The 26927-nt window shown below is 38.3% G+C and overlaps 1 protein-coding gene across 8 annotated transcripts; it reads left to right on the top strand.

Annotated features, from left to right (window-relative positions):
- Window positions 1–1074: 1074 nt before the first annotated feature.
- On the top strand, window positions 1075–25951 carry CCP110 (centriolar coiled-coil protein 110). 8 transcript variants are annotated; one of them, XM_058710048.1, is made up of 17 exons: window positions 1077–1300; window positions 2894–3039; window positions 4229–4567; window positions 5032–5187; window positions 7835–7963; window positions 11094–12735; window positions 14784–14914; window positions 15383–15554; window positions 16316–16455; window positions 16706–16822; window positions 17189–17290; window positions 17476–17592; window positions 19446–19519; window positions 20263–20325; window positions 21024–21083; window positions 21577–21662; window positions 24004–25951. In XM_058710048.1, the coding sequence occupies exons 4-17, from the start codon at window positions 5047–5049 to the stop codon at window positions 24054–24056; spliced, it is 3027 nt and encodes a 1008-aa protein (XP_058566031.1). In that variant the 5' UTR covers window positions 1077–1300; window positions 2894–3039; window positions 4229–4567; window positions 5032–5046; the 3' UTR covers window positions 24057–25951. The 8 variants fall into 8 exon arrangements, with proteins under 8 accessions (XP_058566034.1, XP_058566031.1, XP_058566029.1 ...); XM_058710051.1 differs by lacking the exon at window positions 4229–4567 and having other exon boundaries at window positions 1075–1300; window positions 14787–14914; XM_058710046.1 differs by lacking the exon at window positions 4229–4567.
- Window positions 25952–26927: the final 976 nt, after the last annotated feature.

Here is a 26927-nt window from a genome sequence, read left to right as displayed (position 1 = left end):
GCCAGCAAACGTTTGTCTTATGCATTATCTCATTTATTCTCACAATAAATCTTCGTCGATAAGTATTATCTCAAGAGATTGAATTCAATCGACTTTAGAAGGATTTTTCAGATTCTGAGGGAATGAAAGAGCATAGCAGAAGACGCACAATCGAATTATAAAGGTGGAGGGGATTTTAATGATTCTTCCATTTTAGAGATAAGGAAATCGAGGCCAGGAGCGGTGAAATGAATTGCGCAATTAATGACAGTCAAGACTGACATCAAGCCATCCCAGTTTTAATCCTGTGGCCCTTCCACTCCTCCTCCTCCTGATCTTACTTCTTTTACTGAGGGCTAATAGTGAGACTTTTGTACCAGGCACTGCGTAAGAAATAGACCTCATTTGTTCTTCACAACTACCCTTGTGATAGGCGGTGTGTGTGTGTGTGTGTGTGTGTGTGTGTGTGTGTGTGTGATAGGCACTCTTAAAACTCATTTTACATGTGCAAAAATCGGCACGGGAAGAATTTTCAGCAAGAAAGGCAGAAGGTAAAACAGAGTTAGGAAATGGAAAGGGGCAACTAACTACCTCATATTTTGGGGAAAGCTGGTAATATGTTTAGATAGAAGATTTTGGTAAAACATTCAGGGCTTTTTGAGCCATCTTGAACCTGTTACTTTTTGTTCTTGGACGTGTTTTCCCACTGATTTGCAAAAGTGTAGGGATGTCTTGAGGCTTAGAGTTGATATCTGGGATTCAGCAATTTTTTATTTACGGGAAAAAAAATTTGGTAAGTGTTGTATGTTTTCCAACGACCACAAATAAAGAGGTTATCTCTTTACAGATAAGTAAAAAGTAGCAATTACAAGGAACACTTCAGGGGGTTCAGACCTGAGGGGCGTTCTTATAGTAATACATTAAAATTTTACAGGCCCTAGCTTGCAGTGAAGACTACGTTTCCCAGCGTGCACTGCGCCGCCCGCAAGTACTACGCCTTCCATCACTAGGACAGGGCGCGTACCGCGGAGCGCAATGCACCTTGGGGATTGTAGTTTTTTCCGGCCCAGCCGTTCCAACGGCCCCGGAAGCAGCCCCCGGAAGTGCCGGCCCAAAGAGGTGGAGTCCGGGCGGTGGCGGCGGCAGTGGCGGTTGCCAGGATCCCGCGTTGCCGCCTGAGACCAGTAATATGGCGGGGAGGAGAAGGAGAAGGCGGCGGCGGACCGAGCTGCGCTCTGTCAGTACCAATTGAGCCGTTTGCTTCCTGACAAGGCCCGTGGCGAGGGGAAAAAAAAAAGCTGACGAGGCCGTGGGAGATCAGGTGTGTTCTTAAGGAGGGAACTAGATCCTCAGCGGGTCCCGGCTTTTAGGTCACCGGGGGAGGCGGAATTGGCGCCCTGAGAGCTGAGGGTGAACTCTGTGCCGCACCCGCATGCAGGTGGTGGACCCCTGAGCTTCGAGTCTCTAGAAAAGCGCCGAGTGTGAGGAGACAGGTGCCCGGGGACCAGCGACACTCGGCGCGGAGGTGATGCTCGGATGCTGGTGCTGCCTGGGCCCTCGGGATGGAGCCCCATCAAAGGAGCTGGGGGAGGTGGGCGTGGGGCGCTGGGGTCAAGGCAGAGGGTCCCTAGCAAATAAACTCGAGACAGAGCCAGAAATCGCCTCACGTTGATAAAACGGGACCGTTTTTCTTCTCCCAAGATAGTGGCGAGGGAGCGTCCTCAGGGTGTGCACTGGACATTCTGAAAGCCGGTTACCACAACCAAAGGCCCTAGGAGTGCTGTTTACTCTGCCTTTGCGACCCCGGGGAATAAGCTTGAGGCTAATAAAGCAACTTCTCTTGAGAGCCCCTGATACTGCTAGGTGATTCCTATTCTGCAGGGTTATAATCCAGGTTCCCTACCCCCCAGTTTAGGCAAGTGACAGGCTCCCAGAGATTGATTTGATGGACAGGGTTCTGGAAACAACGAAATGAGGACGGTGTTGTCCCTCTTTGTGTGTTTTAAAGTTACATGTGAATCCTACGAGGAACAAAGCACCGTCGCTACCCTCCCGATATTCATAACCTAGTGACAAAAATCATCATAATCATCATCCTCTTAATAATAAAAGCAGTCCCCTATACTGGTCCTTTCAGCGTGTCCTGCATTATGCTAATTGCCACACACGTTTTAGTTCATTGAATTATTGAGACAGATACTCTGATTATCCCTGCATTACAGATGAGGAAATTGAGGCATAGAGATGGTAAGTAAATTGCCAAGAACACACAGCTAATGTGTCCCTGAATAAGAAACTTTCCTCTTTATTGCCTATACAAAAAGTTTGTCTTTGGGAGGACTAGGGGGTAAACGAGCAGCTAGCATCCGAAAACACAGCAAGATCTGTTCTGTTACTTGCACTATCCCCTTTAGTGACATTGCTGGTAGAACACTGGTGAGGAGCACCCGTCTATGGGGTTTGCAAAGAGACTCATTTGGAGAAGGGTCATGGTATAAATGGAGAAGACAAGGCATGTCTGAACTTGATGCAGCTGAAAATTGTTAATTCAAGTGGACTGGTAATGCCTGCTGGTAAACTGTGGGTCGGTAGACTTGTGGTTGGAGTGGCATTGTAGTCAAGGCTCTGTTCAAAAAAAAACTTTGCTGACAGGTAATTGTGTGAGAAATGAAGTGCCTTCTTGCTAATCATATAGGATACAATGCTCATTTTTTAAATGATTGCCTTTGCAGTTGAGAGGTACCAGTTTCTTTGGAGAATAGGATCATCCATGAAACTACCAGTCTTTAAATTCCATTCTTCCTCGCTAGCTTCTTTTTTATCTAGTCCACTCTCTCCTTTTTTTCTTCTCTCCTGGTTTGCGTTATTGTTTGAGCCAATTACCCTAATTCATTTATTCATTACTTTTATCAAGTGCCTACTGTGTGCTGACACTGTTCTATGTAATGGGGATTCAGTGGTGAGCAAGACTGAAAAGGTACCTGTGCTTATGGAGCTTACATTTTGGTGGAGGAAGACAGACAAAACCCAAGGAGATAAACAAGATAATTTCAGATAGTGGTAAGTGCTATGAAAATTGGGAAATAGCAGGGTAATGTGATAGTAAACGCAGGATTAATTTAGATGAGATAATCAGGGATGGCCTCTTTGAGGTCAGGGAAATTCACATTGAGGCTGAAGGATAGGAAAAATTCTTTCATGCTCTAGGATCGTTTGGTAATTTCCATAATCAACCATATTTAGCACTTGTATTTGGGTATTAAAAGCCCTATCATATGCCCTAGTTATGCTGTAATAAAAAATCTAACACGGTACATCTGCAATATGCATGACAAACGTGTGCTGTTTAAGAGATTTGAATTTAACTTTGCAAAGCAATTGGCATATCTGTATGAGGTTGTTGAAAGAAAAATAAAACTTGCCATAAAAACATTTTATTCATTCTTTACATTTCCCAGAACTTTAAAATAGAATTTCATACTTTGCTTGTGTATACATAGAAAGTAAATATTTCTTATAATTGTATAGTCATCTATTTACATGCCCTATAATGCTGAATGCGTGGGTTGTGTTAAAAAATATTTTTAAGTATTTTAGTAGAAATGGAGTTGTTTGAATTTCTCTTACATTTTAGCTTCTGCATATTTTGGTTGTTAAGATAACATAATGGGGGTTGAAATCCAGACTAAAAAATGAGGCCTTGGTATGTCATGCAGAAAGGTGTTGTGGTTTTTTTTGTTGTTGTTGTTTTGTTTTTTTACTTTTGCTTGTTTTGTGAATACAAGCTTGAAAAATAATCTCATTCACACTCCAGTATAATTTTCTTTGAAATTAAACTCACACTTTTCATAAGTTGAATATAGAAATAATTAGAATTGATGGGATGGTAGGAAGAAGTTTTATTAATAAGAAGACTACCAGTTGGTCAAAATTAGCAATATATCTTATTTTTCATAATCAAATCATAATATGCTTTTTCTTCATTTCTAATTATGCTATAATGTGTCCCTGACTTTTTAGTGTACTACATTTTTAAGTACCTTAATGCTTAAGACAGTATCATATTCTATCTTATTTCATTGCTGCGTATCCCATATCATCAATTAAATTTTCCACCCCCTGCCTTTTTTGGTTAATTGTTTTAAAATGAACACCTAAGGGAACATTATTGTATTTTTCTATTTTCACAGTTCATACCCTTGCTGGTTATGAGTCTGATGTCTCTCTTTTCATTTTCTCTTATTTAAAGGAAACGATGCCAGACATAAAGCTATGGAAACAGGCAATCAAATATTTAACATTAGCTAAATGAATGAACATGCTGGCTAATGCTTCCTGATTACCTTGCATTTTCATAGCCATCATCACACTTTTCCAGAAGTTGTGAAATTACTGGGCAGATTGTTTTAAGTAGTTTGGTGGTGCTTAGAATTTTCAACAATAAGATGGTATTATTAAGAGAGCCAGTAGATACTCTGGTTTCCACCTGTGACTGATTTGTCTGGTGACTGTGGAGACCAGATATATTTTCAAGATGTGAAAGTACTAATAGACTTTGAACTTCATGATAACAGAAGAATTTTAAAAGGTAAATATCCTCTTTTATGTAAATAGCCTTTTTATCTTTTTTTTTTCTTTTGGCATTTTTACCTTTGTATGATTTAGTTTTTCTTGTGTAGATAAGTCCTGCTAAGGAAAATACAATATTCTAGTTTATAATCTGAAGTGAGTAAAGTGGTGTAGAACTTTTGTTCCTTTAAGAATTTTTCCCTGGTGAGTTCTTAGTACTTTTCTAAACAAATCATATTTAAAGATTGATTTATATACATATGCTTGGAAATATTTAATATAGGAAGCAAGGCTTCACTGGGTAGGATCTTGAGGTGCTTACCTCTACTTAAGAATTCGCTGTTCATCAGTGAAAAAAAAATTCTGGGGGCCAGTTCTAGGAATTGTGAATGCTAGAAATATTTAAGTGCTCTATAAAATTTGCCAAATCATGAAGATCTGTTTTTCTCAGCACATTGCAAGTGACATTTTTCTCTCTGACAGTGTAATTGTGGGAAGATGGAGGAGTATGAGAAGTTCTGTGAGAATAGTCTTGCCAGAGTCCAGCAGGCATCACTGTCCACGGAGAGCTTTCTACCTGTCCCATCTGAAAGCATCTCACTTATCCGCTTCCATGGAGTGGCTGTGCTTTCTCCACTGGTAAACATTCTATGATTTTTAAATAATCTTTTTTTCTTTTTATTTTTTTATTTTTTTTATTTTTTTATTTATTTTTGGGACAGAGAGAGACATAGCATGAACGGGGGAGGGTCAGAGAGAGAGGGAGACACAGAATCGGAAACGGGCTCCAGGCTCTGGGCCATCAGCCCAGCCCAGAGCCTGACGCGGGGCTCGAACTCACGGACCGCGAGATCGTGACCTGGCTGAAGTCAGACGCTTAACCGACTGCGCCACCCAGGCGCCCCAATAATCTTTTTTTCTATAGTGAGTCACTAAGGTAAGTTTACAGAAAAGCAAAAAAAGGGTTATAAACATTGAAAAAATGCTTCGTATTCATAATTAAATATAAAAGAGTTAGCGTTTTTTCATCTACTAGATTGGCAAAAATCTGCTAAGACCTACCGTTCCTTAGGTTGTGGGGAAAAAGCACTTATCCTACATTTTTTCTGAGAGAATCAGCTGATTTTATTTTTTGGAGATCATTTTGGTAGTGTTTATCAGAATTTGAAAGTATATGTAACCTTTGATTTAGCAATTCCATTTTTGGGAATATCTTACACTTATACTGCTCTTTGTGCCCGAAGAAATACGTACAGGTTATGGTAGCATTGTTTGAAATATCAAAAGATTAACAAACAACATAAATGTCCAGTAGTGGACTAGTTTAAAGACTGTGGTCCATTTTATAGAAATCTCATACATGCCATTGAAATGAGTACAATAGACCCACATGTGCAGGCATGGAAGGATCTCCACAGTCTATTGTAAATCACTGCACACATCGTGCTCTCTGAAGCAGGGTAAAATAGTGCTTACAAGCCTGGCTCTGGAGCCTGCTGTCCTTGGTTTAAATCACTGCTTTGCCACCTACCTGCTGTGTGAACTTGCAGGTCCATTTTCTTTTCTTGTACTTCTTTCCTTTTTTCTTTCTTTCTCCCTCTCTCTCTTTCTCTCACTCCCTTGCTCTCTTTCTCTCTGTCTCTCTTCCCCTTTCTCCCCCTCTCTCCCCCTCTCTCCCTCCCTCTCTCCCTCTCTCTCTGCCCTCCCCTTCCCTGTTTATTTAGTTATTTTGAAAGAGAGAGCATGAGCATGGGAGGGCAGAGAGAGCAGAAGAGAGAGATAATCCCAAGCACGCTCTGCAATGGTAGTGCGGAGCCCCATATAGGACTTGAACTCACAAACCATGAGATCATGACCTGAGCCTAAAACAAGAGTCAGATTCTTAACTGACTGAACCACTCAGGCCACCCGCATTTTCTTTATTTTTGAAATGAGAATAAAAATAGTGTCTACTTTGATAGGACTCTTTGGAGAATTAAATGATCTAATACATGTAAAATGCTTAGAACACTACTTGGATCATAGGAGGTACTCAATATATGTCAACTATTTGGGTTTTTATATAAGATTCTTTTTCTTAGGAATGATAAAGGAATACAGGATGAGAAGGAAGACACACTTTTCACTGTAAACTCTTTCATACTGATTGAATGTTTTTAAAATGTGTGTGACTTTATTTCAAACCAGAAAATTAATATAATTGAAAGAAGTTGCATGAAATTTTTTTTTTATATAACAGGAGGTAAAAGATCAATATTTTCTGCCAACTTTTTGTAATGACATTTTCAAACAGACAGAAAAATAGAAAGGGTAGTGCAGTGACTCCCCACATGTATGCCATCTAGATTTAATAATTTTTAACACTTTTGCCATCTTTGCTTTATGGTGTTTGTGATTTTATATATATGTAGATGTGTATATACACATACATGCTTTTTTTTTTTTTTTTTTTTTTTTTTGCGGCGCCATTTGAAAATTGAAGCTGTATAACAATTTTCTCTTAAATGTTTTGGTATAAATATTCTAAAAATAAGATATCCTCCTACATAAAATCCCCAATACCATCATCACATCCTAAGAAGATTAGTAATAATTTTAATAGCATCTAATATTCTATTCATATTTAGATTTCTCCATTTGTGTTCAAAATGTCTGTTATACTATTTTTTTTCCTAATCTGGGTCCAGTCAGAGTTCAAAAATACCATTTGCTTATTGTGGTTTTTTTTTTTGTTTTTTTTTTAAGTTGATTTATTTATTTTGAGAGAGTGAGAGAGAGGAGAGAGAGAGAGAATCCCAAACAGGCTCTGCACTGTCATCACAGAGCCCGGCGTGGGGCTCAATCTCATGAATTGTGAGATCATGACCTGAGCCAAAATCAAGAGTCAGACCCTTAACTGAGTTACCCAGGAGCCCCCAAAAGGGCTTATTTTATTTCTCATTTTAGAGCATTGGGTAAGCGAACAGGTTTTTTTCTTTCTTTTTAACTTTTTTATTCAGTTGAGAATAATTTACATGCAGTAGAATGCACAGATCTCAAGTTCTAATGTTCCATGAGTTTTCATATATGGCGTACATCTGTGTAACTCACACCTACACAGAACATTCTTGTACTCACAGAAAGATCTCCCATGCCCCATCCTCCTCATTACCCCTCACTACTGCTCAGATACCTTTCCCTGTGGTTTTATCTGTTCCATGTTTTAATCATTCTGATTCAGAGCTTTCTGATTTTATAATATTTTTATATTTATGAGAAATAATTATGTATTTATGATGTTTTGCAGCTTACCATTGAGAGAAGGAAGGAAATGCAACAAGAAAAGCAGAAAGCACTTGATATAGAAACAAGAAAGCATGTAAATAAGAAGAAAGATTTACTGGCTCGTGTCCAGGAGATTCTTGAAAATGTTCAGGTGTGTAATGTAGGCTTTTAAAAATTATAATTAAGAAATCATGAGGTAAGCATTGATGATAATTTTTTAGAAATATGTTTGCACTTACTAGTTACCAATATATTTCACTATAATGTTTGAGAAGCTTTGTAGTTTGTAATATTCCATTTCAGTTACTCCAAAGAACACTCACTTGCTTGTTAGTGATGCCTAGTACTTGAATCAGAGGGTACTTAGACAATGGAGCCCTACCCTGAATATAATTGCTTATTGTCTGTGTCTTATGACTCTAAAAACATGGAATTCTCAGTGACAAAATGATAGAATCGACCATTGTCGTTTACCTCTGAACTAATCAGACTATTGACTCAATGACCTTATTCTCATTCTCTGCTAAAGTAAATAACTGCCCCCAATTTTTTTTGGTGAAAATTACCCTCTTAAATACACAAATGCAATTTAGATTAGATAAGTAGAATTGTCTACATTCATCTTAGATCCAAATGGAAACCATTTAAACAATACATTCATGCCGTTTGCAATTATTTTTATTTAGCTGAATTTAAATTTGTATAAACAATTTAAGGTCTGAATCGTACTAAAAAAAACCCAAATGAATTATGTTGAACAAATTATGTCTACCATACATAGCACTGTTCTGCAGGCTACATTTAAAATTTTCTTCAGGGGCGCCTGGGTGGCGCAGTCGGTTAAGCGTCCGACTTCAGCCAGGTCACGATCTCGCGGTCCGTGAGTTCGAGCCCCGCATCAGGCTCTGGGCTGATGGCTTGGAGCCTGGAGCCTGTTTCCGATTCTGTGTCTCCCTCTCTCTCTGCCCCTCCCCCGTTCATGCTCTGTCTCTCTCTGTCCCAAAAATAAATAAAAAATGTTGAAAAAAAAAAAAATAAAATAAAATAAAATTTTCTTCATAATCTTAAGGGTTTGCAGTCTGTATAATTCATACTAGATGACACATGTATAATGAACCTGAGACTATTTCCCACCAACTGCTACCTTCATTTCTCCGTGGGTAATAATTTAATTTGCAGATTATAATTACTGTCCATATTAAGTTTAAGGCTCATTTTAGTAGTGTACAAAATCATAGTTGCTGTATACACAAATGTGAAACGTGAGGTATTTTAAGAAAACATTTTATTTTACTTACACCTATGAATATGTTCCTGGGTTTGGTGAGTATGTATCACTTTTGTTTTATTTTGATCCTGAGGTTGTGACTAAGTATACTTTGTTGTACTATTTATTGCATAGTACCTGGAAACCATTATATGTCTTGGGATTTGTAAGGTAAAACAGGAGTGCCATATGGTCTAGGGAAAAAACACATACACAACGACCTAAAAATCTTAAAAAAAATTTTTTTTTTTTTAATGTTTATTTATTTTTGAGACAGAGACAGAGCATAAACGGGGGAGAGTCAGAGAGAGAGGGAAACACAGAATCCGAAGCAGGCTCCAGGCTCTGAGGTGTCAGCACAGAGCCTGATGCGGGGCTCGAACTCACGGACCATGAGATCATGACCTGAGCCGAAGTCGGACGCTTAACCGACTGAGCCACCCAGGCGCCCCTAAAAATCTTTTAATATTCAGGATTCTGGAGTCTGTATTGATAATATGATAATTTCTGTCAGCTTAACATATACTTGTATAATCTTTAAAAACCATCCTAGTTCACTTTTTATTCTTTTTTTTAACGTTTATTTATTTATTTTGGGGGCGTGGTGAGCTGTGTGCATGGGGAAGGGATAGAGAGAGAGGGACAGAGATAGAGAATCCCAAGCAGGCTTTGCACTTTCAGTGCAGAACCTGATGCAGGGTTCAAACTCACAAATTGTGAGATTATGACCTGAGCTGAAATCCAGAGTCGGGCACTTAACGGACAAGCCACCAAGGCACCCCCTAGTTCACTTTTTATTCTTTTGCAAAGTCAAATGATTTATATAGAAAGTGTAATTTTAATTTTTTCTGTTGGATCTCTTGTGTATCAATTGTTCTCTTAATTTGGATTTTTTTTTTTTTAATGTTTATTTATTTTGGAGACAGAGCACAAGTGGGGGAGGGGCAGCGAGAGCCAGAGACAGAATCTGAAACAGGCTGCAGGCTCTGTCAGCACAGAGCCCAACCCGGGGCTCAAACCCACGAACCATGAGATCATGACCTGAGCTGAAGTCAGACACTTAACCAACTGAGCCACCCAGGTGCCCCTGGAAAAAAATTTTAAATGTTTATTTATTTTTGAGAGAGAGAGAGAGAGAGAGTGCGTGTGAGCAGGGGAGGGGCGGGGGAAGGTAGAGGATCCAAAGCAAGGCTCCCATCTGACACCAGAGAGCCCGATGTGGGGCTTGAACTCACAAACTGCAAGATCATGACCTGAGCTCAAGTTGGACACTTAACTGACTGAGCCACCCAGGTGCCCCTTAATTCAGAATTTTTTTTACTTTTGCTTGTTGCAAAACTCATTAACAGGTTGCTGTTTAAAAATGGCCATCGGTTAATCAAATTGAAGTTTACTTTGATGATTTGGATTTTAAGTTGAAAATTTTATTTCTAAGTAACTTAAGCTACATGGCTGAGCTTTCATTTACTACAAATTTGCCTCATCATATAGAAGGATTTTAGTTACAATGTTTAGTTTTAGTTACTACAAAATATGTTAGTCTTTGTTAAAGAAGGAGTCATCCATGTAAGAAATTTATTTGCTATTTTAACTCATACCTTGGTATGCTTCAATGACAGCTTTCATAGGAGGAACAACTGGTGACATTAATAACATGTAAACCAAAAGAAAGTTAATGAGACTCCTTCTATTCCAAGATTAAATTGCACATGGATATATGAATATACGTGTATACCCATACACATACATACATATTGTATCAGATTAGATAATCTCCTTTTTTTTCTTTTAATCTTTAAATAAACAGGCCAGAATGACCAATGGATATTTTTTATAATAATTTGTGCTCCCTGTGATATAGGACACAATAGAAAAAGGTTATCTTAGTTTTTGTTTGTTTGTGTTTTCAAATATTAGAACTCTGAATTTTCTATTTCAATTTTATTTTAGAAAACAAATCAAAGGCTTTTTTTGTATAGTAAGGGAATATTAATTTTTAAATTTCCTTTTTCAGGTTAGAAAAGCACCTAATGCCGGTGATTTTGATCCATGGGAGACTGAAACAGTTTACTCTAATTCAGAAGAGAGAAACCTGAATGTCCCTGCTATGTTTCCAAATATCTTGCCAAGCCCTACTGAACACTCTACTTTAGGAAAGTCTGAAAAGATAACTGGAATTTTGCCACTGAATAATGAGGACCGATTTAAATTTAATGGGATAGACTTAGCTAGGGACTCAGAAGAATTTAATTCTCTGAAGCAGTGTGATATTTCAGATATTAGCCCTGCGGAGAACGAAGCTTCTGTAAAAACCCCCTCAGCAACCCCACAGGAGACTCTTACGTCTGATGGTCTCTTGCCAACACATGAAGAACCGGATCCATCACTTTCGGAAGTTACTCCAGATCCCTACATAATGAGTCTTCAGAACCTGATGAAAAAGTCAAAGGAATATATAGAAAGAGAACAGTCTAGACGCAGTCTGAGAGGTAGTGCAAAGAGGAGTGTTAACGAGAGTCATTCAGATAAAGAGAATGATGCTGGTAAAGTGACTGACTATGGAAAGGAAAAGGCACAGTTGACTGGCAAACACTGTGGTTCAGTTATTCCTGACAAACCAAGCCTTAATAAATCAAATGTTCTTCTCCAAGGTGCTTCCGCTCAAGCAAGCAGCATGAATACATCAGTTTTAGGTAGCTTTTCTAAAGTGGACATACCTGTACGAACTGGCCATCACACTATTTTAGATCCTGATTCTGATTTTAAAGTCATTCCCACTTTTGTTACCGAAAATAATGTTATCAAAAGTCTTACTGGTTCGTATGCCAAATTACCTACTCCAGAGCCAAGCCTGAGTCCTAAAATGCATCGAAGGCATTCTAGACCATCATCAGCATGTCATATACTTATAAATAACCCAATAAACGCCTGTGAGTTAAGTCCTAAAGGAAAAGAACAGACGATAGACTTAGTTGTTCAAGATACTGAGGAAAAAACACAAATACCTGAAACTGTGCCAAAGTTACCAGTTGATTTAGGAGTTTGTTCAAGCAAGGTTTATGTCACCAAAAATACATCTGAAGCCATACAGGAAGTGGTTTTAGGTAAATCAAATCAGGTATGTCAGTCTTCAGGAAATCACCTAGAAAATAAGGTTATTCATGGACTTGATGTCATGGAAGGTCACTTAACATGTGATGGGAGAGGACCACACAAAATGGATAGTACGTGTACTGCGATGCCAAGATCGCATGAGCCGTATGCCACCGGTCAGTGTGTAGTGAGTCAAAACTTTGGACCCATGAGTGCACTCAAGTCAGCCAATGTGTTAGAGAAAAACTGCAATTTACAGATGGAACTGAATAAGTCTTATGATGTAAAAAACCCATCTCCTTTACTGATGCAAAACCAGAATACCAGACAGCAGATGGACACCCCTACAGTGTCCTGTGGAAATGAACAATTTTTGGATAACAGTTTTGAGAAAGTGAAACGCAGACTTGATTTAGATATTGATAGTTTGCAAAAAGAAAACTGCCCTTTTGTCTTAACAACCGGAATAACTGAACAGGAAAGGCAACATTTGCCAGAAAAAAGATACCCTAAGGGATCTGTCTACATCAACAAGAATAAAATGTTAGAAAGTAGTTCCAAAGGTAAGGAAACTCTGAAGTGTTTGATACCCTCCCAGCAGATGGCCCCTGTATTTAATACTTTTAATTGACATTTTGAAAAACAATAATTGTCTTCATTTGTTCATCGGGATATTTAATTTCATTTCTCTTGTCAGAGAACATATCATTAGCTATAGTTTATTGCCATTTGATAGGCTTTCTTAAAGGATTTTCTTTTTTTGAGAGAGAGAGAGAGCAAGCAAGCACACAAGCAGGGGAGGATCAGAGGAGGGAGAGAGAATCTTAAGCAGCTTCCATACCCAGCTCTGGCTGACACAGGGCTCGATCCCATGACTGAGATCATGACCTGAGCTGAAATCAAGAGTCAGAAGCTTAATGGACTGAGCCACGCAGGCACCCCTCTTCAAGGATTTTCTTATTTAAAATGTGAATCTTTCACAGTTCACTTTGTATCACAGAGAATATTGTTAATGACTGGAGGAAAAAGTTCTTGCATGAAACATCACTCACAGTTTTAATCTAGTGTATTACTATGATATTTTCCTTTTGGACTGTGGTTTCTAATATTTCCATCAGTCCTTTCATTTGTAATGAGCTCCTCATGTAATTGGTCCTTCAGGGAACACCTGAACATCAAATTATTAGAGAAAAATCACAAATAAGTCTCTGTGAGTAGCGTTTCAAGAATGGCATCTTTATTGATAAAAAATATTTCAAATTTCTTTCTCATCTAGTGTTATATTAACAGCAACTTGTTAAAACATGCCTTCTTCATTAATCCTTATTTTGTTGTCATGGTTCATCATTCTTTATTACTGATACAGAAGATCCGAGTCAAGTAAATGAAGTTCTTGGACATAAACATTTCAGTTCTAATGTGATAAATATCTTCCTAAAAAAAAACCTCACATTCTGTAAAGTTGCACACTATGACAGGGTTTATAGGACAAATAGAGTTTTAAGGCCTGTGTAACTTTATAAGAACTTTAATAAATAAACATCAGTCGATACCTGGGGAGCCAACCTGGATAATCCAGACGGACAGTACAGCATGGCTGGAGGCTGTCTCCATGAGTAGCAGACACCCACAAAGCCAACCATGGGGCAGTTCTGGCAGTGCTTTAATAGGAGCAAGGCCAGTCACGGAGGTAGCCGGCTTGCTGTCAGATGAGCCCCCGGACAGTGCTCATTGATGAAATTCTTAAGGTAGAGCTGAATGATCTCTCGCTATTGGTTGTGTGGTTGGGCTAAGGAGCTTTTTCCTTTTTTGCTAAAAGTTGTAATTCTAGCCCTGCTTTTCTAGTCCCTTTTGCCTATGAAAAATTGCACATGAACAAATGCAAACTGTTGTAAATGAATACAATGTATTTAGGAACAAATTATGGGGGTACCATAGAAGATAGACAGTATGCTTATCTTCAGTGAAAATCATTGACTGTATATTCGGAAAGAATAATTCTTTGAATTTTGTTGAATCGTGATGGATCCATGAATATGTGCTATGTCTGTGTAATACTTGGTATTTCAACATTTCAGAGTGGCTTACCCCTTTCTATTCAGTAAGTTGTATAGTTGTAATGATTTAATACATTTTTTAGTTAGTAATTGTGATATATGTAATTTTAATTTCCGATGTGTTTTGGAACCTGAAGCTGAGAAGCTTTGCACTATCAAAGGAACATTTATTTAAAAAACCAAACCAAAACAAAACTACAAGCCACAATACCAGAGATCCTGGGGAAGAACAAGAGTCAGAAGAATAAACAGCTGAGAATCACATCTTGAGGTTAATTTGAGTGAGGAGAATCCAGACTGAACACATGGTCTTGGCTCCATCAGTTCAGATCGTGATGCGATCTGTTGAGCGTGGATGGTGGTGACACACAGGCCTTTATTTGGTGGCATGCGGTGAGGGGAGGGGCCGAGGATGTGGTTCACAGTGGGGACCTGGCTGTGCCATGATTGTGTCATGTCAGATGTTGGAATGCTCTTTGGTCAGAAGCATAATTTAAATTGTGTATCAGATAGTAGTAAATTTTCTAAATTTGAGGGTATGTGTTTCTTTTCAGAAGGCGAGGAGATATTAAAAAGCAAGATGTTAGCTTTTGAAGAAATGCGGAAGAGACTAGAAGAACAGCATGCCCAGCAGTTATCACTACTCATAGCTGAGCAGGAAAGAGAACAGGAAAGATTGCAAAAGGTGAGGAATTAAAATGTAAGGACATGGGGCTGGTAAGTGGAAGTTAGCCCAGGATATGTGTGAGTTTTGGTCACACGTTATGTATAGGATACTTGTAGTTTTTTCCCCTGTATATCTTAATCTAAGGGGGTGATTGATTTTGATACATGGATATTGCCGAATTGTGAGGTTTGATATTTAGCTTATCTAAAAATAAATGCATAATTTATCAAAAGGAGACTTCTGATTCCTTGACTCAAAACGTTTAATATTTTTCAAGGTATTTTATACATAGATGCTGAAATATGCATTCTGCATGAGTGTATTGAAGGGGAAGAATACTTGTTTTAAGATTTCACTTGAGGTAGGAAAACTTGAAATTAATCATTTGCTGATAATTCCCCATTACTTTTAGCTAAGCCTAAAATGGTGGTATTTTGGGATATAATTAAAAGATATAGCAGGTTATAATACATGGTTAATCTACAGGAAATAGAAGAACAGGAGAAAATGTTAAAAGAGAAGAAGGCAGCTGAAGCCTCTGAATTGGGCATTCACAGTGCAGTGGACTTAGAATGGAGAAAAGTGAGTGACTCTGGTTTGCTGGAAACAATGCTGTCTCAAGTGGACTCACTCCATACTTCAAATTCAAATAGTTCTGGTAAATGTTTTTAAAATTCTCTTCCATTTGGGAAAGTTATCCCACAGCAAGGTATTTTATTTGGCACACTTTAAGGCTATAGCTCTGTTCTTTTTTTTTTTTTAATGTTCATTTTTGAGAGAGAGAGAATGCACGCATATGCAAGCAGGGGAGGGGCAGACAGAGGAGACAGAGTAGCTGACGCCAGCTTTGTGCTGACAGCAGAGAGCCTGATGTGGGGCTCAAACTCCTGAACCATGAAATCGTGACTTGAGCCAAAGTCAGACACTTAACTGACTGAGGCACCCAGGTGCCCCCAAACTGTAGGTCTTCGAGTAATTCTATTTACCAGTAACTAGTGAAAAATGAAATGATGGCAGATCAAAGACTAGTGAGCAGGTGTTCATGAGAAAAGCCACCTCAGCGAGGAAAATACCAGGAAATTTGACTCAGAGCCCAGGCTTTGTTTATTCATGCAGCAGGTGATGTGCTTTAACTGAAAACACAGTTTGCCATCTCCTGAGTGATCTTGAATTACATCTAATTCTTCAGACCCAGCAAGAGCATATCTTCACATCTTCAATTATCCAGAGATGCTGTTTGTGTTGAGAAGCTCTATCTGGTGCATAAGCTTAAAGTCCATAAATATTTTAAGTCTGCACATGGATTAGTTTCAGGGGCGGTTGTTCTTCTTAGTGAGTCATAAGTGTTTATTTGGACATTCTGCATATTCTGATTATATAATATCAAGTATAATACTCTATGTATATTTATTTTTCCAGGTTTCACGAACTCTGCCCTACAGCATAGCTTTGGTTCTGCAAATGAAGCACCCTTCTACCTCTGGGGATCATCAACTAGTGGCTTCACCAAACTCTCAGTAACAAGGGCTTTTGGAAGGGCCAAAACTAAATGGTCTCAGGTGGGCATACTTCATGATATTTGTGTATCCGTCTGTCTAGCTATATTTTTTAAAGAGGTACATTATCTTAGGTTGTACAAATGGGGACAGATATTTTTGCCATACATCAAATAGCTTAGCTTTTGTCAGAGATGAAACTACACAGAGCACACATATGTAGAAGAATTTAGCTTATTGTAATAGATTGGGAAAACATCTTGAGTATAATGCTCAGATCCTCAAATAATTGTATCTGTCTTATTTCTTCCAGGTTTTCAGTCCAGAAGTACAAACAAAATTTAACAAAGTAACTGCAGTGGCAAAAGGATTTCTAACTCGTAGGCTTATGCAGACAGATAAGCTAAAACAACTTCGCCAAACCGTAAAAGTAAGAAGCTTGTCCATTGTTTGTATTTCACTTCTGTCTCAGTCTCCCAGTTCAGTGATAGCTAGTCACTAGCTGGAGTTGACCAATTCGTTCAGAACTTAGGCAGATCCAACATTTTTTTAGTCACTGCAATAGAGGCAGTTACAGAAATCTGATTAATCTCAGTCTGATAATTTTTTTAAATATTTAAATGAAGTAGTTTGGGTATTTTTGTCTTGCTTTAGAGAGTGCTGTTTGCCTTCTGATAAGTAATAGTTTTATGTTCTCACTGATTTTGAATTGGCTGAGAAAAAAATCAAAAGAAAATTCCAGTGATCATCAATCTTTCTAGAAGAGTGGTTTTTGAAGGAGCATTTCTTCTTCCAGGACACTATGGAATTCATAAGAAGCTTTCAGTCAGAGGCACCATTAAAGAGAGGAGTTGTCTCAGCACAAGATGCTTCTCTTCAGGAAAGAGTGTTAGCTCAGGTAAATGCCCACATCCTGTAGGTTTTTAGGGAACGGACATTTATATCTCTCCCTTCATTTCACCACTGAAAATAGGTTTCCATTAAAACTTTAACCTTTTTCTCTAAGTGAAAGTGCATAGAATATTACTAAATTCTAATCTCATCTTTTTAAATGGGCACAATATTTTCTTCTTTTGAACCTAGTTGCGAGCTGCCCTGTATGGTATTCATGACATATTCTTTGTAATGGATGCAGCTGAGAGAATGTCTATTCTCCATCATGACCGAGAAGTTCGCAAAGAGAAAATGCTCAGGCAAATGGTATGTTATCTGATTTTTTAATGAATGAGTGAAAAAGAAAAACTCTATTTCTTCTATGCTCGCAAGACACTTCTGATACCAAATGTGTGAGGTTTTCCCCCACTCCAGCAGGATGTCCTACAATTCAATTCTGATTCTCTCTACTTGGAGTTAAGAGTTAGATACTACAAGGTAAGGAGGCAGTTAAGATTCCCCCATCCAAAGTCTCAGGTTGTCACTTATACTTCTGACCGACCAGCTTTAAAACAGGGTTCCTACAACCCTGTCTTTGGATTTGATAATTTTCTAGAGTGGCCTACAATACTCAGGGAATTTACTGGTTTATTATATAATAAAGGGCATAATTAAGGATATAGATGAACCACCAGATGAAGCGATAGATAGGGCAAGGACTGGAAGGGTCTTGAGGGCATGAGCTTCTGTCTGCATAGAGGACATCTTCCTGGCACATGGATGTGTTCACTGCCTGGAAGCTCTCTGAACTCCGTATTTTAGGTGTTTTTATGGAGGCTTTCTCATACAGGCATGATCAGTGATTAACTCAATCTCCAGCCCTTCTTTTGTCTCTGCAAGATAAGAAGCTAAGGCTGAATGTTCCAAGCTTCTACTCAGGCTTGGTCTTTCTGATGAATAGTCTGCACCTGGGGGCCCCCCAAAAAGTTGTTCCATTAGAACAAAAGATCCTCCTGTCACCCAGAAAATGACAAGGGATTGGAGCTGTGTGTCAGGAACTGAGGTAAAAAACTAAATATTAGAACAAAAGATGCTTCTACCAGGGCACCTGGGTGGCTCAGTCAGTTAACTGACTCTGTTGATTTCAGCTCTGGCCTTGATCTCAAGGTTCATGGGATTGAGCCCTGCATTGGGCTCTGCACTGACAGAGTGTAGCCTCCTTGGGACTCGTTCTTTCTCCTCTTTCTCTCCCAAAATAAATAAGTAAACTTATTTAAAAAAAAAAATGTTTCTACTCTTTCACTCTCAGATTTGCAAGGGTTTTGGGAGCTCTGTGTTAGGAACAGGTGTCAAAGATCAAATATTAGCAGGAACTAGGGGCAGAGACCAATATATTTCTTATTTCACAATGAGGTTCTTCTGGGTTTGGGGTAACTGATACTAAATCTCATTCTCTCTCTTTTTTTTTTTTTTTTTTTTTTTTTTTAAGTTTATTTTGAGAGAAAGAGAGTGGGGAGGGGCAGAGAGAGAAGGAGAGAGAGAGAATCCCAAGTAGGCTCTGGGCTGTCAGTGCAGAGCCCTACGCAGGCCTCAATTCCACGAACCATGATATGGTGACCTGAGCCGAAATCCAGAGTCTGACACTTAACCTAACTGACTGAGCCACTCAGGTGCCCCTCATTCCCTAGTTTGACTTCAGCAAGCTTCTTGCTGAATTCTTAAGCACAGATAATCCCCAGGATTACCAGCAACATGCAACTCTGATGACAGATTTAAAAGAATTGCATATTGTTTTGTGATTGGATTTTGGAGTTGAAGCTTTGACTGTTGTTTGGATGGCTTATAAAAAACTATCACTGGCTTCGCATTGAATTTCCTTGAAACTATCATGTAGATTTTGCCTTTTTTGGAAACCAGAGTTATTTGAAATATATCAGGGTGTCGGAGGAGTGTGGTTTGAGTCATTGGTCTTCATGTGGTAGCCAAAAGAAAAGCCAAGTTTATTACTTCATTGGGAAAAATCATTGTAATTATTAACAAATTGGACTGTTTCAGTTCTAAAGACAGACTAAAATTCAGAATGCTAGTAGGAGAAGATTTTCTGTGCAGTTTGAGATCATCTTATATTATTTTAGTGGTATTACTGGTACCATTAAAGCTTTTTGTTTTGTATTTTAAAGGACAGAATGAAAAGCCCACGAGTGGCCCTGTCAGCTGCAACACAGAAGTCTCTCGATAGGAAGAAGTACATGAAGTAAGTGTACTTCCTGTCACATCACATTAATCCAGTTATTACCAAGCCAATTAATTTTAGTCATCTATTGGTCTCTTTGTGTATTCAAATTAGAAAAAAAGAACAGTTCACGTTTTGACAGCTGAGCTCAGAAATCTCTTTTTATATAAATAGTTTTATTACTCAGGTGATAAAATCTGATTTCATCTTTAGGTAAAACATATAAACTACTAAATTTGACAGTGTTCAACTTGTGTAATCGATAGCCATTCAGCCTTAAAAATAGTTAATCTTTATATTCACTGTCAATTTTACTTCTTTTGGATATATTCTTTTTTTTTTTTTAATATTTATTTTTGAGATAGTGCCAGCAGAGGAGGGGCAGAGAGAGAGGGGGACAGAGGATCTGAAGCAGGATCCCAAGCAGGCTTCATGCTGACAGCAGTGAGCCTGATGCGGGTCTTGAACTCACAAATTGTGAGATCGTGACCTGAGCCCAAGTCGGATGCTCAACTGACTGAGCCACCCAGGCAACCCTGTAGTCTTTTTCTAATATGCGAAAGACTTCACCGGAGGGAAACCTAATGCAAAGTGGCTGTCGTTGCAAGCTGCTTCTTTCTGGAAAGTAGTCTCTGGTGTGCTTAGTACAGCTGAGTAGTACAAAACTTGTAAATGATTTGTTTCTGTCATCATGTATCACATCTGTAAGGGTTTTCTCTCCCTTTCTAAATACATTGTGTGTCCTTATTTTTATGTTGTGTTAGAGCTGCTGAAATGGGAATGCCAAATAAGAAATTTCTGGTTAAACAAAATCTTTCTGAAACAAGGTGAGAAAAATTACTTCATCTCCATGAGAAGCTATTTATTTATTTATTTAAAAAAAAAGATTTTCTTTGTAAATGCCAAGCTTGCTCTTTGTTGAGTTATTTCTAACTTGACATCAGCAGAACACTCCCAGCTGATTGGAGGACTGAAGAATGGCCAAGATCCATATTAACACTAGGTCATGTAGCTGACTATATGACAGACCACATGTCTCAGGAGCTTTCTATAGGACATGCTGTCTTGGGTAGAAATTTGAGCCCCCGATGTCCTGAGTTCAGCTCACAGTCTAGGACTTATTTAGGATAATTACTTAAAAACCTTAGAAATCTAGCTTAATATTTCAGACCTGTTTTCTACTTTTACAAGAGTGATGATGTTACTTCTCTTGGATGTTTGAAAGGAAAAGTTGGTTTTTGTGAAGCATATAAATAAACTATCTAACACACAAGAATTAAACACTTGAGACATCCAGGCAAAAACCTAAGATTTGGGCTCTTGGTGAAAAAAATATAAGTACCCTATTAATATGCTTCAGTCATTGTGATTTGCTCCCTGGTATTACATTGGTATATCTGCATAGATGACCAGTGTCACCTCACTGTTAATCATCTTTCACCTATTTAAAAAATGGGGGGGGGGGCGGATAACTGAATTTATGTCAGTCTCTTCTGAATTAAGTTTTTACTTACTTTGTTAACAGAGTCCTTCAGCCAAACCAAGGACAGAATGCACCAGTTCATAGGCTACTTAGTAGACAAGGGTAAGAATGCCACCCCTGGGTATTTAAAAACATCTAAAGCAAGATGAGCTTTGAGAGGGAAAAATAATTTAGTATCTTTACATAAAGGATATCTATTTTACAAGTGTGATTTGTTTTATAGCATTGCGAAGATCTTTTAAGTTTTGTGCTCCAAGATAATCCTTTGGTGTACTGTTGTGTATTATATCTTAATTACCATCTTATGTTGGCATGCTTTTACTTTTCATTTCATACCATTTTGCTCATTAAGTATTGTAAGCATCCATATAGTAAGTTCAGCATCACCAAAGTGATCCTTCCAACAAAGTATAAGCCTTGGTTCTAGTCTCCCGATGAAGGAAAGCGTAGCTTCCTTGCTGTGCGCGTTCGTGAGACTTAAGTTCTTTCCAAGCATATTTGCACTTTGAACTGTTGCAGTATGGTTGCTTTCTTTGAATGTTGAACATTTAGATCTTGATGCGAGTGACTTATTAATTCTTTTATATTCAATTAGAACCCCTAAGACATCAGTGAAGGGGGTTGTGCAAAATAGACAGAAGTCTTCACAGAGCAGAGTGCCTAACAGAGCGCCTGTTTCAGGTGTGTAGCAAATGAGTTCTTCAAGCCCATTCAATAGAAGGACGTGCACGAGCTGCCCCACGATGCAGGCCATACGAGTGCAATGTCTTGTCTTTCCTTGCCACCATAATTTGGGCATATTCACAGTCATTCCTGCTAATGACCACCGTGTTAGTATTTTGTGGCGGTCAGGAGACCTTGGTAAAACTGTGCGTCCTATCTTGGCTTCTGTAATAATCCCGTGGAAACGCTATACATTTTTTTAATCTGAAAAATCTGTAGAATTGTATGTGCCTAATTGAGAAAACCTTTTTATAAATGAGTAAAGTATAATAATCTGATGCCTAAATCTGTGCATGTTTGTTGAGCTTTGGGGAAGTGTATCACCCAGGAATATTTGTATCTGCACATAAAGTGATGAAAAATTTCTCCCTCTGGCCACAAGATCACATGTGAATATGCCAGGCGGGAGGGGGTAAGTTTTGTTTCTGTTATTTTGTGGATTTTAAATTCTGTTTATGGTGGCAAGAAGACAAATTTAATATGAAACTCATGCCAAACTTTTAAGCTAATGTTTTAATATTTGGTAGGTGTCTTTGTTAAGATACTTTGATAAGCTCACCAAAAATTATGTGATCCATTAAACATACTTTCAAAATGCTTTGCTTTAACTACACTTCTTTCTAAACATTTAAAAGAAACCAAAAATTAATCACTAGGCAATGAGTTAATCATTTTAATCTTCCCATTAATATACAATTAATTACTAGGCAATGAGTTATTTAATCAATTCTAATCTTCCCATTAATATACAATTAGGCATATTTAGAGCTTTTATTACTAACTGATTTCCTCCAAATTAGGAGGGAATGAACAACATAAGACATTTTTTTGTTATTGCCATTTGTTCACATAAGTTCAAAGAGGGAACAAGATACTGAACATAGCTTTGAAATGATTGCTGACTTTTTGCATGTGTGTAGTGAATTTAATTTATAATGTTGCACTTGTAGAGGATAATGTAAAAGGTCATCTTTTGGAAGCCACTGTGAGTGACAGTCAATGGAGGTGTTTTAAAGGGGGTTATGTAGTTGAGGATTCTGCTTCCTCCAGAGGTGGTCAGAATCACCTGGTTTGAAAGGTAACTAGGAGAACTCCAAGCAAACACCAGATCTGCTGCTTGTGAAGTTATGTGGGATTTCAAGACATTTTCAATTTTTTCCCATATTAGAGTCACATATTGTGATAAATTCTGGCCAGCTGGCAATTGATCGAGGAGTTAGTACTGTTTTGCGTGATATTATTTATTGCCACAGTGACTACTCTCCATGTTCTTGTCTCATGCATTTCATCTCCACTGTTTGTCCCTTGTGAATTTGTAAGAAAAAGAGCTAAGTAATACTCAACAGTATGAAGGATGAATAGGAAGTCACATTAGGAACGGAGTAGTGCAGTTAGTCATGTCCTCAAGTTCAATGTTTAGAACTATTGTGGTTTAATTGCATTGCAACATAATTATAAATACAAATGAACTTAACTCTTAAATGAACATGTACAATTACTATGTATCCAAAAAAGTACAAAATTTCTTTCCTATTTTTCTAAAGATTTATTTATACCTGAGTGCCTAGACAATTGAAAAAGACTAACGATTTTATCATTGTATGTAATTGAAAAATTACGGTATGACTGATTAAGATTCTAAGTATGAATCTCAACCCAGGGACCCATAGTTGCAGTTGAAAAGATTTTTCTTTCCTGCTTAGATTCTTAGTGGCTTGGATTGTGTTACAAACAAACTTGAAACTTATGCTTTAGTTTGATCCGCATGGAGAATGAATGTTTATTAAGCAATTGATAGAAAGCTAGTTTTTTTTGTGATGACAGACTTTCATACTCTAAGATTGGAGTAGAATGCCAAGGGCTTACAGCTTGCTGCAGAGCACTTAAAGTTTATAGTTCTTACAAACTCAATTGCAATCACTGATCGTATGTTTTAAGACCTGTTTGGCTCATTTGATGTCTGGTGCTTGACTCAGGAGTTTATAGTGAAATTCAGCAACCACTAATTAAAGCAGAGTCGGAAGCAGTATGGCACAGTGGTTATTGGGTCAAACAGCAAATCAGGTGTAACTGGGTTCTCAGAGTATCTGTTACTTAGGCAAGTGACTTCCTCTCCCATGTCTAGGCTGTATTATTATTAAAATAGTAAGTTTCTACCTTGGGATTATGTTATGTAAGGATTAAATATAATAATGTACATTGCCTAGCTCAGTGCTTGGCATTATATAGTAAACACTCATTAAACGATATTATAAAAAACTGACATTGAGAAATAATATTAGTTTTGCTCTATTTTTAGGAGCATATGCAGGAAAAACCCAAAGAAAGCGGCCAAATGTTGCGACAATTTAAGAAGACAACATTCGTTAGGATAACCAAGGGGTGGATGGGAGGTTTCATGCATACGGTTTTCCCTGCCCAGGACTTTTTATTTAAGCCTGGACTGTTTACACAGGCAAAGTGACATCAAAGGGCTGAGCAATTATCTGGGCAACTTGATCAGTCTGGTTAATTCCTTCCCTACACCGTCATTTTCCTCTTAATGTTAGGTTTGGGTGAAGGCACATTAGTATTTAGTAATTGACCATCTCTTTGCTTAACCTGTACAAACCTAAGTTTGTTTTCTGTAGCCAGATGTCTGCAGAGAACGTTTTTGTAAACTTAAAGGGCATTTGGATTTATTTCTATAAAATGTCAAAAAGGTGTGATAAATTACAAATTAAGTTCTCAAATATAAATTTCATTCATCTCTGCATACTGATTGCTAAATTTGATAAGTTAGATACTGTTGTATTTGAGGGGAAATTACTGCAGAAGGATGTTTTTCTCCTGGTTTATGTAACTTTAAAAACTGATTAATCTCTCAGTCTTCATATTCTTGGATTTACGGGATAACCACATAGGAGAAAACACTCACCTGCTGATTGTGGTCCCCCCCAAATTTACCATAGAAGTGGTTGGGGGCCACTGCTTTGATCAAAAGTACATTCCTCTTAACAGCTAGTTGTCTTGTGCAGATATGTTAGGTTTAATGTATGTTACCCCAGTACTCTTGGAAACACTTCTCCTAAATCATAAAATCTTTCTATGGAGGGTAAAAAATTAGGGGAGATAGCACAATCTTCTGGAATGTAGTAGCACCTAGGGGTGAATCAGTGCATCCATTTCTGTAAAATAGAGTAACGCTGCATGCGCTTCTGTTTTCTTGGTGTCTGCGTCTTGTCTTTCTTCATGGTCTGCTCTTTGTAGCTTGCTTGATTTAGGAGAGACTAAAGGGCTATATAACAACAAGTTCAGATTTGCAGATGGAACAGAAATATTGTCAAGCTGAAGTTACACATTACTGAGGAGGCACTGTCGTTTAAGGTTTTCATCACTGACATATTCATTTAAAATACAAACCAAAAAATGTTACCAAGGGAACATGATTTGATGAAAGTGAATGCCACTGTTAATTTATCATACCATTTCCAAAAAGGGCTTTGTGCTTCTCACATAAAATCGGGACTGTGTACATTTACTCTTTCTAACTTGAATTTTAAAATGATACCGGTATTTTGAAAATGCAGACTGTATGTATTCTTAATATCCTTTGAAGAAGGTGGAGATAAAGATTGTTTTCTCCAGTTTTTGGCCCTATTTAAAAGTTGGCTATTACATCCAGCTGTAGACCGTAATAACCTACCCAGGGTGTAAACTTGATTTTCTTTATTGAGATGTATCATTTGTTGAGTGAGTGAGCCAGGAAATCAGAAGGCGGTCAAAAATGTCTGAGTTACTGATATATTCTTTATAAAGTATAGCAAAATATCTTAATATGATAAATTGTGCTTTATCATTCTGAAAACTCAGGATACAGCTTACTCATATCATTGTGGGTCTTTCCAGAAAGACAGATATTTCCAAATTTTGTGTACACTAATGCAAATTAGCTAAAAAAAAATAGTTTGTTTTGGAGAAAGTTAAAACTAGCTTTAGATTAAGGTTGACAAACTTGAGTGTTGTTTTTTTTAAAGATAAAAGCCTGTGTGTTTTACACATATTTTAATGTTCACAGCTTTTCCTCATAAAAGTGCCAGACATCGTTTTGTGCTTTTGATGGATTTTTAATTTATATACATTATTTTTGTTACTTTTACTTTGAGTGGAATGCCCATTAATGTAAATTGTATTTATTTTTATACTTTAATTTTCACTAGTTTTGCTTCTAGGCAGAAGGCAAAATAAACTTTTCATCTTAAAAGAAATGTAGTTTGATCTTCTTTATTTACCAATGGAAGGACCATTGATGGATGCTGAAAAGTATCTGGCCAAAACAATCCGTAACATGATCTTTTTTTTAATCATTAAAAGCCCCACGAAAGGTATATCCCACCATTTAGGGTGTAACCTATACCAGTGCTTCGTCCAGCATCCGAGTTTTGCACAAACTGTACTTTGCAGGCGGTGAAAAGGTCACCGGGGCGCTAAGGGGCTTGGCTTTTTAGGAGCCGGCCGCCTGCGCGGGGCCAAAGGGGAGGGGTGCTCAGCTTGCCGCGCCCATCAAAGCCTCTCACGTGCACAGCTTCAAGATCCGGCTCTCGTTCCTGCGCCCTCGTCCCAGCTGAGCGCAGCGCGTGCTCCTGGTTTTTACTCCCACAGAGGAGAGGCTGCACCGCCCAGTCCGCAAGGCAGGGTGGAAAGAGCCCCTCCCTTTCCCTGTGGCCACCCTTGAACTCTGGTTCATTTCGTGCGCGGGGAGTGGTGGACGTGAGGGTATGACTGGGAATCCTTCTTACTCATTCTGAGCTGAAAACAAGGACCCGTTTGGGAGAGGAAGATCTTTTTTATCAGGGGCCACCGGCCCATGAACAATCACCCCAATGAAAAGTAACAGTTACACGCAAGCAAATGGGAGGTGGATTGCTTTATCTCTAAGGAACCGGAGCGGGCGTAGGTAAATGTCATAAAAATCATTAAAAATAAGAGAATCACTGTACTGTACATCCGAAACTAATATCACGCTGTATGTTAACTGGAATTTACGTAAACATTTAAACCCAACCTAGAAACAAACGTGGGGCGTTGCTGAATACAGCGAACCAACTGGATTATGGGGTAGTGGAGTCCCATTCTCCATCAGCTCTGAGGGCAAAAATCGTGTCTAACCAAAATTATCCTGGACAATAAAATACTACCTTTTCACTTGTCTTCCTTTATTGGCCCAGTTTCCCTGTGACTCCC

This window comes from Neofelis nebulosa, chromosome 18 (genome assembly GCF_028018385.1).
Source record: "Neofelis nebulosa isolate mNeoNeb1 chromosome 18, mNeoNeb1.pri, whole genome shotgun sequence".
In the NCBI taxonomy this organism is placed as follows: Eukaryota; Metazoa; Chordata; class Mammalia; order Carnivora; family Felidae; genus Neofelis; species Neofelis nebulosa.
Note: the sequence above shows the minus strand (reverse complement) of the source record. Positions and strands in the feature narration are given on the sequence as shown.

Coding starts and splice junctions, on each gene's coding strand:
- CCP110 (XM_058710049.1), top strand. CDS start 5,047: ATGGAGGAGTATGAGAAGTTCTGTGAGAATAGTCTTGCCAGAGTCCAG. Junction 14,915..15,382: donor AACAGGAAAGATTGCAAAAG/GTGAGGAATTAA, acceptor GTTAATCTACAG/GAAATAGAAGAACAGGAGAA. Junction 21,663..24,003: donor TAACAGAGCGCCTGTTTCAG/GTGTGTAGCAAA, acceptor CTCTATTTTTAG/GAGCATATGCAGGAAAAACC.